This window comes from Balaenoptera acutorostrata, chromosome 2 (assembly GCF_949987535.1).
Source record: "Balaenoptera acutorostrata chromosome 2, mBalAcu1.1, whole genome shotgun sequence".
Lineage (NCBI taxonomy): Eukaryota > Metazoa > Chordata > Mammalia > Artiodactyla > Balaenopteridae > Balaenoptera > Balaenoptera acutorostrata.
The window spans coordinates 173,520,661-173,533,656 of NC_080065.1; the positions used below are offsets into that span (position 1 = coordinate 173,520,661).

Genomic DNA, 12,996 nt, shown 5'->3' on the forward strand with positions numbered 1-12,996 from the left:
GCCCCCAGACGTACTGAATCAGGAGAACTGGTGTCTCCTCTCTGAGCCTCAGTTTCCTCTGCTGGGCAATGGGATCAGAAAGGGTGCTTCTCTCCCAGGGTTGCAGAGGGGACAGAAGGCACTTGGGGCACTCAGTCAAGCTGGTTCTTTTCTCCCTATACCACTTGGCCTGGTTGACTTCAGTGCACAGGGCTCTAATGGTGGACTCTCAGCCTTAGGAGTGTGTGTGTGTGTGTGTGTGTGTGTGTGTGTGTGTGTATATACAGTCACAGGGGTGTGTGTGTGTGTGTGTGTGTGTGTGTGTGTGTGTATGTATATACAGTCACAGGGGTGTGTGTGTGTGTGTGTGTGTGTGTGTGTGTGTGTGTGTATACAGTCACAGGGAGGAGCTTTCCAGCCAGCTGAGCTGGGTCACAGCACAGGAGGCCAGGCCAATTCAGCAGGGCCCTGAGCAGGCTGGGAACCCAGCACCTGTATCGAGGAAGTCCTTGGGCAACAGCTCAAGTTCTGGCCTTGCCCTGACCATCTATCAGAAGGGGGAACCTGCTGGCTATGACTGAATACGGAATTTCCCAATCATGGTCCTACTGTGGATCACAGTGCCATTTTATGGAGAGGTAAACTGAGGCCCAGAGAGTCCATGTCACCAGCCCACAGTACCTTGGGGGGGAGCTGGGTCTGGGCAGCTTCCAAGTCTCTGGGGTGCCAGGGCGATGTCCGAGCCCCGCCCCCGCGCGCTGTCACTTACCTCCAGGGGTGCAGGCCCAGCGAGGGGCTGCAGGGGCTGCAGGGGCTGCTGGGGCTCAGCAAGGACGGGCTCTGGCTGCTTGGAGACAGACTGCAAAGAAAGAGGCCGGGGACGGTGAACCTGGCAACGGCCCCTGCGTGTGGCCGAATCCGGAGACAGGACCGGGGTTGTGGTTTCCTTAGGGAGAAGGGGCCTGAGGCCGGGGATACTAGGTCTCGCGTAGGCCGCGAGGGCGGGGCCAGACCGTTGACCCGGGAGGGCTCCCTGGAGGCGGCGGTGCGACTCGGGGCGACTTGAACAGAGACACGGAAGAAGGGTGGTTGTCAGCCTGCTCCTGTTCCCCCAAATCTCCCCTTCCAGGTCCAAGCACTCACTCGAGGGTCAGCGCCGGGATGTGCAGCTTGTCCCTGCGGGACTTCATGCCGAGGCCGGGGCCGCGTCTACGCGACCGGGTACTGACGCCCCCTTCGTGGCCGCCAAGCCCTGACTGTGTCGCGATCGGACAGACAGACAGACGCGGACGCCGGGACAGCACGCCTGGCAGGCGAGACAGACGCGGAGTGGGGCCTGGGCAGCCGGGGGGTGGGGTGGGGGGTGGGGCGGGCTCTCTCCGTCCCGGGGCGGGGCTCGGAGCCCCGCACCTGCGCGCAGGCACAGCCCCGCAGCAAAGGTCGGATTGTGCGAGGCGGGAGCCGTGGTGCCACCCCTCCCGGGCAGGGACGCCGAGAGGGCCGGGTATCGAGGCCCCGAGCTGCACGGCCGGAAAGGAAGGGCAGTCACTGCCTTCTCTGCCGGACTTATTGCTCCATCAACTGGCCCCGCCCCTTCCCGGTCGCGGCCGTACCTCCGCGCTCACCCAGCCCCGCCCAGCCCCGCCCCCGGGCGGTGTCTCTCGGACCCCGGATCTGAGCGTGCCCCGCCCCAATCCTCCCACCCGCAGCCGCTCAGCCCAGGCGTTCCCGGCCGCCCACAGCGGGTGTCAGCATCCCGGCGCACACCGGAGGCCCCGACCACGCCTCCAGCCCTTGGCTTCCCTGGGTTCCCTCTGCCAGGACAGTCATCCCCCTCATTCATATCCTAATTCAGCCCCACCAGCCTCCTCCCTACACGTGGACCCCTGGCGCTCCGAGCCCCACCCTCCCTCCTGCCCAGCCCAGACTCCGAAGGTTTGGGGTTGTCTGTGTCTGGCCATGGCCCCCTTGAAATCCTGGTTGGACCCAGTCAGGCACACCGCAGGTGGCAAACACTAGACAGCCCTCAGGGAGTCTTTGTCCTTGTCCTATTCCGTGGCCCAGGACTTTGCCCTCAGTGGTTTGTACTGATTCACGGTCCACTACCCCGCCCCCAGCCTGGGCAAAGGCTGGGGACAGTGCCCGCCTTCCGGGCAGTGTCCAAGCCCCGCCCCTACTGGGGTCCTCAGGGCCCTCCCTACCAGGTGCACTATCCCCAGTCCAACAAGAGATGGTCTGGGCTTGGGGGCTACTCTGACACCAACCCCACCATCAGATTTCAAACTCTCATCCAACCCCCAGGACCTAACCCTTCTCCTCTCCCTCCACCTCCCCTATGCTCACTTCACCCCAGCTACCCCTGTCTCCATGCTGTTTTTCCAATGCCAAGCTAGTTCGCACCTCAGGACCTTTGACCATGCTGTTCCCTCTGCCTGGAATGCTGTTCCCCCCACACCTTCCCCCTGGCTCTTGCTCCTCTTCCAGATCTAGTCTCAAATGTCACCTCCTCTATGAGATCCCACATCTTCAGGGCTAAAGCCACCCTCCAGCCCCCTCTGTCTGTCTCTGTTTAATTTCTCCCCTGTATAACATCTCTTCATCACTCTCCCCAAGAGAGTGCAAGCTCCACAGGCAGGGTCCAGCATTGACTTGTCACTGTGTCCCTTGTGCCTGGAACAGAGCCCAGCACACAGTAGATCCTAAAAAAATGTTTGTTGAGTGAGTGATTTCACGAGGCGCAAGGGAATTCCCACCCCCAACTTAGGCAAACGCAGCCTCCAAAGAGGGAGTGTCTGCACTCACACTCCCCCAGACCACCAGTACAAGGCAAACTCCTCCCCCTCCTGGGCTTTGGTTTCCCCATCTGTAAACAGGGGAAGGCACTGAACAAATGTTTTTTGAGCTTTTGGGATCTCAAAATGCCAATCACCAGGAACATTAATGTGACCCTGAAGTGTATGATTTTCTGCTGGTGTTCCCCAAAATAGAGTGAGCTTCCTGTCATGGGAGGCATGCAAGCTGGTTCCAGGATACTTGACTGGAATTCTACAGTCTGGACTCTGGATGCCACCTTTTCAAGTTGGGTGCCTTAGAGCCAGTGATGCAACCCTTATGCACCTCAGTTTCCTCGTTTGCAAACTGGCATGGTTTGCACCTCACCTCCCAGCTTGTGGTGAGGGCCACGTGAGGTGCCTGTGAAGTACTTTGCAAACACCGGGGCAGGATCAAGGTGAGAAGCTTTGTAGTAATTATTAAATAAATTCACAATTTGGAGGCTGCTGCTGAAATATCTGTGCCCAGGACCACAGGCCCCCATCCAGCCCACTGGTCCCAGGTGAACTCACCCACGTCCCCGGCGCGGTAGGCTCAGTTCCTTCTGAAAAGAAAACAGGGGTCATTCTCAAGGAGACAAACCCTTCACATCTCTAGCTTTCCACCCACCTCATTTACCAGTTGGCCCCTTGTCCACCCTGTTCCAACCAATGCCTCTTTTCTGCTCACCCCACACACTGGACTCAACCCTGCCTCAGGGCCTTTGCATCAGCTGTATCTTCTGCCAGGACCACTTTCCCTCCCTTCTGGTGCTTGTCAATTGAAGCTCATCCTTCAGGTTTCAGCTCAAGCATCCCTTCCTCTAGGAAGCCCTTTCAGATTCCCAATCTACCTCACTTCTCAGCTCCCCTACTTACATTTAAAAAAAAATCATTATTTAAAATAAATTAGTTATATTTACAAAGAAGTATGTCAGTAGTGGCTAAATACTAATAATCTATTAAGAAAAGGGAGATTCCTGAGTCATCCTCACCCTGTCCCCTCCCAGATCTGAAAGCCATTCCCCGCTCACCTTCTGCAGAATCTCTGCAGGTTTGGGTCCTGGTCATTGGTGGGGGCTGGAGATACTGACCAGTGACTCCCTATTGAAGACTCTTTTAGAGCTCAGCAAGCTGATCTGCACCAATCCTGGGTGTCCTCACCATATATAGGGCAGAAAGCCCTGTGCTTGGGTTCCACTGTGACCCCAGAGTCCACCCTCAAATGTGGCTTGCCCAAGAGGGCTTTTTAATTCTCAAAAGGCTGTGTAGCACAAGTTTAGAATCTGAGGACACTTAGACCTGGGTCCAGATCTATCATCTGTTCTTTCCTGGCCATGGAACCTTGAGCCAAGTGACTGGTACTACCTGTGCTTTGGTTTCCCCATCTGTAATTTAGAGATAATGTAAGAGGGTTCTGGGGTAAAAATGATCAGAAATTATTGTTGTTGTGTTACTGTTGAGCTCAGCAAGGGCCTTCGCAGACTATCGCAATACTTGCTAAATTTTACTCACATTTACTGAGCCGCTACTACGCATCAGGAGCAGAGGCCTTTTTACAGGTGGGGAAACTGAGGCGCGGAGGGCAGCAGCTGCCCACATCTCTCGACGGAGGTAGGGCCGGGAATCCAGGTCTCTGGACACCACACACACACACACACACACACACACACACACACACACACACTGGGGCGGTCGCGTGGAGGATGCACGACTATTTTTACCTCGGTGGGCCCAGGGCTGCCCACATCCAGAGTTGGGCGTTCGTCATGGCAACCAATGATGTCATCAGCCCCCGCAGCTAATTGGAGGGGGCCGGAAGCTGCTGGGCTCGGGATGACAGGGCTGGGAGGGGTTAACAGGGTCTCCAGGCAGGGGAAGAGGAGGATGTGCGGGGGTGGGGCGTCGCCCTGAGGCTGGACCCCAGCTACCTTGAGCTCAGAAAATCAAGTCAGAGCCCTTCAAGGTGGGAGGAGGCTCACATGCCACCCTGAGGTCTCCTTGTTTGCTTGAATACCTCTGGGGATGGAGAGCTCACTATCATTCTGTGCAAATGTTCATAGACCCACCACCACCACCACCACCATTAGGGTCTCCTTCGGCCCCCTCCGGTTGTTATGAGATCTCATGCCAGCTTCCTCCTCCCCTACTAACCCGCAAAACAGTGAGGAGCTGGGATCTGAACTCAGGGGTTCTTGCTGTGCCCACACGTGCCGCCCCCCCCACACCCCATCCCAGCCATTTCCTTCCAAAACACTGACAGTCCTGGGTTCCCAGTCTGGCTCCCTAATCTGGGCTGTGTGACCCCCGCCAAACAACCTCACCCCTCTGTGCCTCAGTTTCTTCCTTTGGAAAATGGTCCAGTTACATAGGGCCCTGGGAGGAATCAAGTAGCAGGCTCAGGGCCTGGCGCTGGGGGAAGCTTTGATCAATCGGAGCCCAGACAATGATTTTGTGAGGTTAATAACTACCAATTTAACCACAAATTTTAATTTACTTCCAAAATACAAAAAGATGTGAAATGGCACAGAGAGGTGAGGGAAGGTCAGCAGCCCCCCTACAAAGGCTCAGTGGAACGCTGGGCCCACATGGAACTCTCCCAGCACCACCCCCGGACCCTCTGCTCCCTGCGCCATCTGCTTCTGCCTTCAGCCCCCTCTTTGCCAGCTGTTCCTCAGGGAGTGGCTCCCGCCTAGAAAGGGGGTGGGGGTGGGGGTGGTCTAACCCCCCGGAACTGCCCTTTAAAGATAATATTTATGGCATCCTCTTCTGGGCTTGACTGGGCTGGGTGATGCTGCCTCCTCACCAGAAGCCTCAGCTCCACCCCGAGGAACCCACATTCTGAAGGAGACAGGGTAGGGCATGGACACCCCCATACTGGAGGCATTAGCAGGGACCCAGAGGAAGAGAAGGGGCTGGAGGGAGAAGGGAGCCAAAAGAGTTCCAGGAGGAGGGCTTCAGGCTGGGCTAGCAGGCTAGTGGGAAACAGTAGGGTGGAGGTGGGACTCAGCCCAGTGGGCACCAAGTCTCATGGGAAGTTGGCAGCTGGAGCGAAGAGAGAGAGGTCAGCAGGGACCACATGGCACCAGCCGGAGGGCTTCCTGGAGGAGGAGAATAGTTGGAACTGGGCCGTGAGGATGCCAGATGGACCTTCCAGGGAGCTTCCCCAGCAGCAGGAGAGACAAAGTCCAGACACAGACTGGCCACCTTCTCTATCCCTGGATGCTCTCTTTGGGGATCTGCTTTTAAAATTCTGTCGTTTGTTAAGCAAAGGGCCAAGTGGGAGATGATGAAAAAACTGATAAAATAATAGTGGTAGTAGTCCTAGTAATAACAGCTTACGTTAACTGGCGCCTACAAATGCTACACAGAAGACTGAGCTTAACCCAAACCAGAAAGGGCCAGTCTCCACTTCTTCCCCTTACCCACAGCCAATGCAAACTGGTGGTCCACAGGCCAAGCCAGGTCCTGTTTACAACCTCCTAGTACTCAGCCAACCGCATGCCCTGCATTGCCACAGTCAGATTGGCCAGGATACCCCCAGCTATTGTCTGGACTGGCCAATCAGCACCTGACTTCCTCAAGCTTTTATGAATTGACTCTGACATTTGGCAAGGATCACCCTCCAGGATATCTGATTGGCTCTGACCTGATTGGCTGGGGGTGCTCTGGGCTCCAATTAAAGGAGTGTGTGACTGATGCCCCAAACCAAGGCCCTCAACATCTTTGCACCCTCAAGTGCCAGACCACTTAGAATTCCAACTCCCTGACTTCCTGGATGTTATTTTCCTTCTCTGAGCCTTAGTTTTCCCCTCTGAAAAATGAGGCTAACAATCTCTTGGGCTGTTGGAGAACTAAATGCATGTACAGTGCTTAGCATTTGTAGATGCCCCTTAATGCGAGCAGTTATTTACACTTCTACTGTTATTTTAAAAATTATTTTCATTGTGTCTCCTACTTGGTCCTTTACTCTAGATGCGTTCCTGGTTTCTGGCCCCCTTTTTGGCCCCCACCTGCTCCAGAGGAGTCTTTCAAAGCCCTCAGATCTGACATGTCCTCCCCTGTTCCATCACCTTCCATAGCTCCCAATCACCCTAGGAAGAAAGTCTAACCTCTTCAAAATCGGCTATGGAAGCCCTGGAAGCAGATGGTCCCATCTCACACGCCCAGTTCTAGCGCTAAGAAATGGCTTCTAGCTTCCCCATAAACACATATGGTTGCATACCTCTGGGCATTTGCACGTGCTGTTCATGGACAGAATGCCCTCACTCAACTGGGCAAACCCTACTTGCCCCTCCGCCTCCTTGGATAGAGGCCTGCCAGTGTGGGGTTGGGCTGGAGGGAGAGCCAGACCTGCCTGGGTTCAAATCCTCTGTCACCTTACACACTGTGACACCTGGACAGAGGCTATGATTCTATGAGCCTCAGTTTCCCCGTTTGTAACATGGGACTCGTCATCAAGGAATGGGTGCCTCTTCCCCATGGAACAGCAACCCCCCCGTTTCTGACGTCAGCTGCACCCCCCATTCGCCTACCCGAAGGCGGTTTCTCTATTTTAAGAGGCTGCAGGCAGGGCTCAAATCTATCTGGGGCTCCGGGCGGGGCTTGTTTCCCCACAACACCCCACTGCAAACCAGTCCTGCTGCACCCCCTCCTCTATGCTCAGGCCCCCCACTCCTGCCTCTGGCAATGGCCCCTCCCCCACCCCCGCATGTCCTCAGGGTCTCTGCCTTGCAGCTCTACCCACACCCTCCCTGACTCCCAACCGAAACACATGTGGCTCTTCCTTCACCTCCGGACAAGTTCGCAGTCCGCAGCCCGGGTTCAAGGCCTGCCTTTCCCTCCCTCCTCGGCCTCAGGGCCCACCTCCCCACCCCACCCCCTCCTTTCTAGCTTCTCTCAGCCTCATTCATTTCCCCAAACACCTACCCCCTGCCCTGCCACCAGTGGCTGCTTCCTCTGTCCCAAGGCCACCCAGCAACCCTCGGTTCAGCCGCCTTCTCCAGGGATACCTGAGCGTGCCCCATCGCAGCTGACACTTCTGCGGGGTCACTGCTGCTCAGGCATTCGTCTCCCACAATAGGCTGGGAGATCCAGGAGGGCGGTTCCAGGGGTGAACCCCCCCATCCCCCGCCTCTCCAGAGGGGCGGGGGTGGGGTGCGCCGGGGGATGAGCAGGCACTCAATAAATGTTTGTTGGGTAAATGATGAATCCCGGCTTCCCCCACTTGCAACTGGTGGCTTCTTACAGGTGTGGTCTAAGCCCCAGAGGGAAACGGCTAGATTGTCTAAATTCCCACTGGACAGATGGGGACACTGAGGTCCAGAGAGGTCAAGGAAGTTGCCGCCGCGGGGTCACGTGCGTTAGAATGTCAGCCTCTGCTAGGTCTGATGCCTTTTTTTCTTATCTCCTGGTGGCGCTGCCTCCCGAACACAAACCCGGGGCCAGAGGTCAGAAAAGGAGGGTCCTTCTAGTGAATGGGGAAACTGAGGTCGGGAGAGGCAAGAGTGCCTCCCAACGCCCCAGACCCCACCCCCCAGGCCACAGAGCCAGTTGGCAGTGGCTTGTGCACCTGAGAGCTGGTTAAGGTCGCTGGACTGAATCCCTGCTGTGCGACCTCGGGTTTGTGACTTTCCCAGACTCCAGCCTCAGTTTCCTCATCTGACGAAAGCGCGGACTGACATCCCCAGCCTCCCCAGCTTGCCTTAGGGGTGAGCTGAGGCAGGGCTGCGGTGGCGCTGCGAAGGCACGAGGCATGTATTAATACACGTTAATTAATATTAATATAGCACTAGTAAAAGTATTGACACAACGAGATGAACTTATGGTGAGCGCTCAAAGGCTGTTGTTGCTCATATGATTAGATTAGAGCTGCTGGTGGAGAGGTTGAAATCCTCAGCTCCTTTCTCCCACGGAGCCTCAGTTTCTCCATATGTCAAATGGACATACCCTCTTCCCAACAGGCGAAAAGCACTTTGAGATGCGGGTGGACAAGTGGGAGCCGCTGGAGCGCGCACCTCCCTCCGCCTCAGTTTCCCCGGGTCCGCCAAAGCCCCGAGCCCGGCACCCAAGCAGGTTCGCCAAAGCCCCGACCCCGGCACCCAAGCAGGTTCACTCCGCCAGCGCCCTCTGCCCGCCCGCGCAGGGGCCTCACCTGGAGCCCACGGCGCCGCAGGAGGCTCGGCTCGTCCATCGCCGGCTAGTCCGCAATGCCCGCTTGCGCCCTGCCCCGCCTCAGCCTGCCAAGCCCCGCCACACCCTGCCGTTGGCCAAACCGGTCAGCTGATGAGGCCTGACCCCGCCCCTCTCCGAGAGCTGGTCTCAAAAGGCCCGCCCCCTTCGGGCGAGTCTGCCCCGCCCTTTCAGGCCCCGCCCCACCCCTACAGCCTAGAAGTAAACATTTTTCAATGAATCTTCCTAGAAGGGAGAGTTATCCCCATTTTGCAAATGAGGAAACTGAGGCTCAGAAAAGTTAATCCATGTTCCCCGCCCCGGGGAGCACACAACAAGGGTGAGGCGAGTGGGGCACTCATGTCTGTGCAAAATTTAAGAAGCGCCCACAAAAAAAGTCAGTAATGAAGATACACAACATTTTAATACAATAGTTTAAAGAATCGAAACTAATGCAAAAATGCATGATGAGCTAGACATCAACATTTTAAATAAAGACAGGATCAGACTCTGCCCTTGCACGACCCTGCCTGCTTGCCTCACTCCGGTCCTGGCCCTTGTCCCAATAAAACTTTATTTACAAGAATAGGCGGCCACTGTAGTTACCAGTTTCTTTTTTGAGGATGGCTGCCTTTGCTGAGCGCCAATTGGGCACCCAACTAAGTGCCTCATGAGGACCTCCTCTCACAGGTATCTGATGATAATTGTTCAGCCTGACTTTGCAGAAGGGAAAGGGAGGCTGGGAAAAGCCCAAAGTCCCAAGATGGCACCCATCTTCTCTCTTTCACTGGGACTTCCACTGTCTCTGCAGCTGCAGGGTCCCTTGGTTACCAACTGTTCGACCTGGACATTAGAGTATGTTCTCAGATTGGAGGGAACCCTAGCTAAGGTCTCCGGCTAATCGCCTGTGAGGTACAGTAGTGTCCCACCAAGTTATGGTGGCCAGATTGAGCACATAAAAATACAGGACTCCAAGGCCAAATTTGTTTTTCTCATACACGTTTTGAAATTGACATGTAATTTACCTACCATAAAATTCACCTTTTTAAAGTGTACAATACTGTGGTTTTTAAACATATTCACAGAGATGTGCAATCATCACCACTATCTAATTCCAGAACACTTTCATCACCCCCAAAAGAAACCCTATACCACTGAGCAGTCACTCTCCATTTTCCCTCCCCCAGCCCCTGTTAAAGACCAATCTTTCTGTCTCTGTGGATCTGCCTGTCCTGGACATTTCACATAAATGAAATCATACAACACGTGGCCTTTTGTGTGTGGCTTCTTTCACTCAGCAAGACATTTTCAAGATTCATTCTCGTTGCAGCAAATGCCACTACTTCATTCCTTTTAATGGCTGAATAATATTTCATTGCATGGATAGACACATTTTGTTTACTCATTCATCCATTAATGGGCATTTGAGTTTTTCCACTTTTTGGCTATTGTGAAGAGTGCTTCTGTGAACATTCATGTACAAGTTTTTGTATGGACATATGCTTTCGATTCTCTTGGGTATATACCTAGGAGTGGAATTCCTGGGTCCTATGGTAACTCTACATTTAAATATTCTCAAAAACTACCAGACCGTTTTCCAAAACAGCCACTGTTATGGGTTGAATTGCGTTCTCCCAAAATTCATAAGTTGAAATCCTCACCCCCAGTACCTCGGAATGTGATTGTATTTGGAGATAAGGCCTTTAAAAAGGTAATTAAAGTAAAATGAGGTCATGTGGGTAGATCCAAATCCAATATGACTGGTGTCTTTATAAGAGGAGATTAGTATACAAACGTGTACAAGGGAAGACCATGTGAAGATACAGGGAAAAGATACCATCTTCAAGCCGTGGAGAGAGACCCTGGAAGAAATCAAACCTGCCGACACCTTGATCTTGGACTTCTAGCCTCCAAAACTATAATAAAGTAAATTTCTGTTGTTGAAATCACTCAGTCTGTGATACTTTGTTATGGCAGCCCTACCAAACTAATACAGACACCTGGTTAAATTTAATTTCAGATAAACAATGAATACTTTTTCAGTATATATCCTGTGCAATAATTGGGACACAGATATGCTAAAGAGCTATGTGTTATTTATCTGAAATTCTAATTTAACTGAGTGTTGTGTGTTTTATCTGATAACCCTACACTAAATGGACTTCAGCTGGAGCTTGCATACCCCAGGTGATGGTAAGCTCACACCCTACCATGGCCAACTTTCTGTCTCTGGCTAGTTCTGCCTAAAAGTTCTGTAATCCAGGTTGGGGTGGACATGTGACCTAGAGTCATTATCCATCTCAGCCACTGTGATTGGTTAAAGATGGAGATGTGACGCAAGCTCAGCCAATAAGAGTCTTCCCTGGGACTTTGACTGGAACCCTGAGGAAAGAGAGGTTCCCTGTACCAGAGGTGGTTGGGCTGGACAGATGGGGAGCTGCTGGGGGGGAAGCCACCAGAGAGGTCTCAAAAGCCCGTGATCTATCTGCAGAACTTCTTCCCAGAACTCCTTCCCAAATGACCTCTTCAAAGGGCAACAGGGAGCATTTATTGACTGACCGACTGGAGGACTGACTGAATGCAATTTTTCCACGGTGAACACCTATCCTTCAAAATCCACTTCAGATTCTCTTTGAGAGGCATCAGAGAACATTTATTGAATGAATAAATAGATTTTTTTCTTGCCAACTTCTACACATCCAGCAAAACCCTCCTCAAATATCTCCATGAGGGGTATCAGGGAGTGTACTCAGGGAGTGAATGAAGGAGTTCTTTTCTTGGTAACCTATGTATTCTTTTTTAAAAAAATAAATATATATATTTATTTATTTTTAAATTTTTATTTATTTATTTTTGGCTGTGTTGGGTCTTCATTACGGTGCACGGGCTTCTCATTGTGGTGACTTCTCATTGTGGAGCACGGGCTTCAGTAGTTGTGGCTCGCGGGCTCTAGAGTGCAGGCTCAGTGGTTGTGGCACACGGGCTTGGTTGCTCTGGGACATGTGGGATCTTCCCGGACCAGGGGTCGAACCTGTGTCCCCTGCATTGGCAGGTGGATTCTTAACCACTGCACCACCAGGGAAGTCCCACCTATGTATTCTTTTTTTGTGGGGTGGGGGTGGGGCCCCACACTGCGCTGCACGCAGGATCTTAGTTCCCCGACCAGGGATCGAGCCCCTACCACCTGCAGTGGAGGTGCAGAGTCTTAGCCGCTGGACCGCCAGGGAAGTCCCCCTATGTATTCTTTTTTAAAAAATTGAATTATAATTGACCTATAATATTACGTTAGTTCCAGATACACAATATATAGATTTGCTATTTCTATATCTTACAAAATGATCACCACTATGTATTCTTTAAAACATCCTCAGTTGATTCTCTGGAGGCCTCAGAAAGTCCTGGTTGAGTGAATGAAAAATGTTCTTATTGGTGAAAAATGTTCTTATTAATAAATGTGTTTGTTAAATGAACTCATGGATTTTCTCCTTGCCAACTCCTACTCATCCTTCAAGATCCTCCTTAGATGCCCTTCAGGGGCACCAGGTCTCTTGACCACATGGAGGGAAGCTCAGCCCTTCTCGGGCTAAAGGTCACTACCCGCCGTTCCCACAGAAGGCGGAAGCTGAGGGGGTGGGGAAGTTCTGTGGTTCCTCCCATTACCATTTCCTGGGGAGGGGGGCCTATGACCCTATCCTTCCTGCCTCCCCCTCCCCCCAGTTTGTGGGGTATCTGAAAGTGGGACAGCTCTGGGGACATATCCCAGTTGTGCTTCTAGGGCAGCTGGGAGGGCTTCCTGGAGTAGGTGGCAGGCAGGCCAAGAGAGGTGGGTGTACAAAGATTTGGCACGGGGAAGGTGGGCTGCAGTGAACCTCAAGGAGAGCTTCCAACTGTGACCTCAAAAAGGGTAGAAACAACACCTCACAAGTGGCTGGAATCCTACTCACATTCTTGCCATAGCTCCTTGGGAAAAAGCTCTTGGGAAAAAGCCCAGCCCTTCAGCCCAGCACTCAAGGCCCTGGCCCCACCGACCATTTTC

At 53.3% G+C, this 12,996-nt stretch overlaps 1 protein-coding gene across 3 annotated transcripts in view; it reads right to left on the reverse strand.

The window, feature by feature from the left end:
• The window catches only part of MAST3 (microtubule associated serine/threonine kinase 3), a 29,404-nt gene extending 28,056 nt beyond the window's left edge, over nucleotides 1-1,348 (reverse strand). For 2 of the 3 annotated variants that reach the window (XM_057541488.1, XM_057541485.1), the window contains exons 1-2: nucleotides 1,123-1,347; nucleotides 749-838 (exon numbers count right to left, since the gene is read on the reverse strand). In XM_057541488.1, coding sequence (XP_057397471.1) covers nucleotides 749-838; nucleotides 1,123-1,169 — 137 coding nt within the window. In that variant the 5' untranslated portion in view covers nucleotides 1,170-1,347. Of the gene's footprint in view, nucleotides 1-748; nucleotides 839-1,122 lie in introns of all 3 variants that reach the window. The other variant, XM_057541486.1, reaches the window with a different exon arrangement.
• Between the last annotated feature and the right edge of the window lie 11,648 nt (nucleotides 1,349-12,996).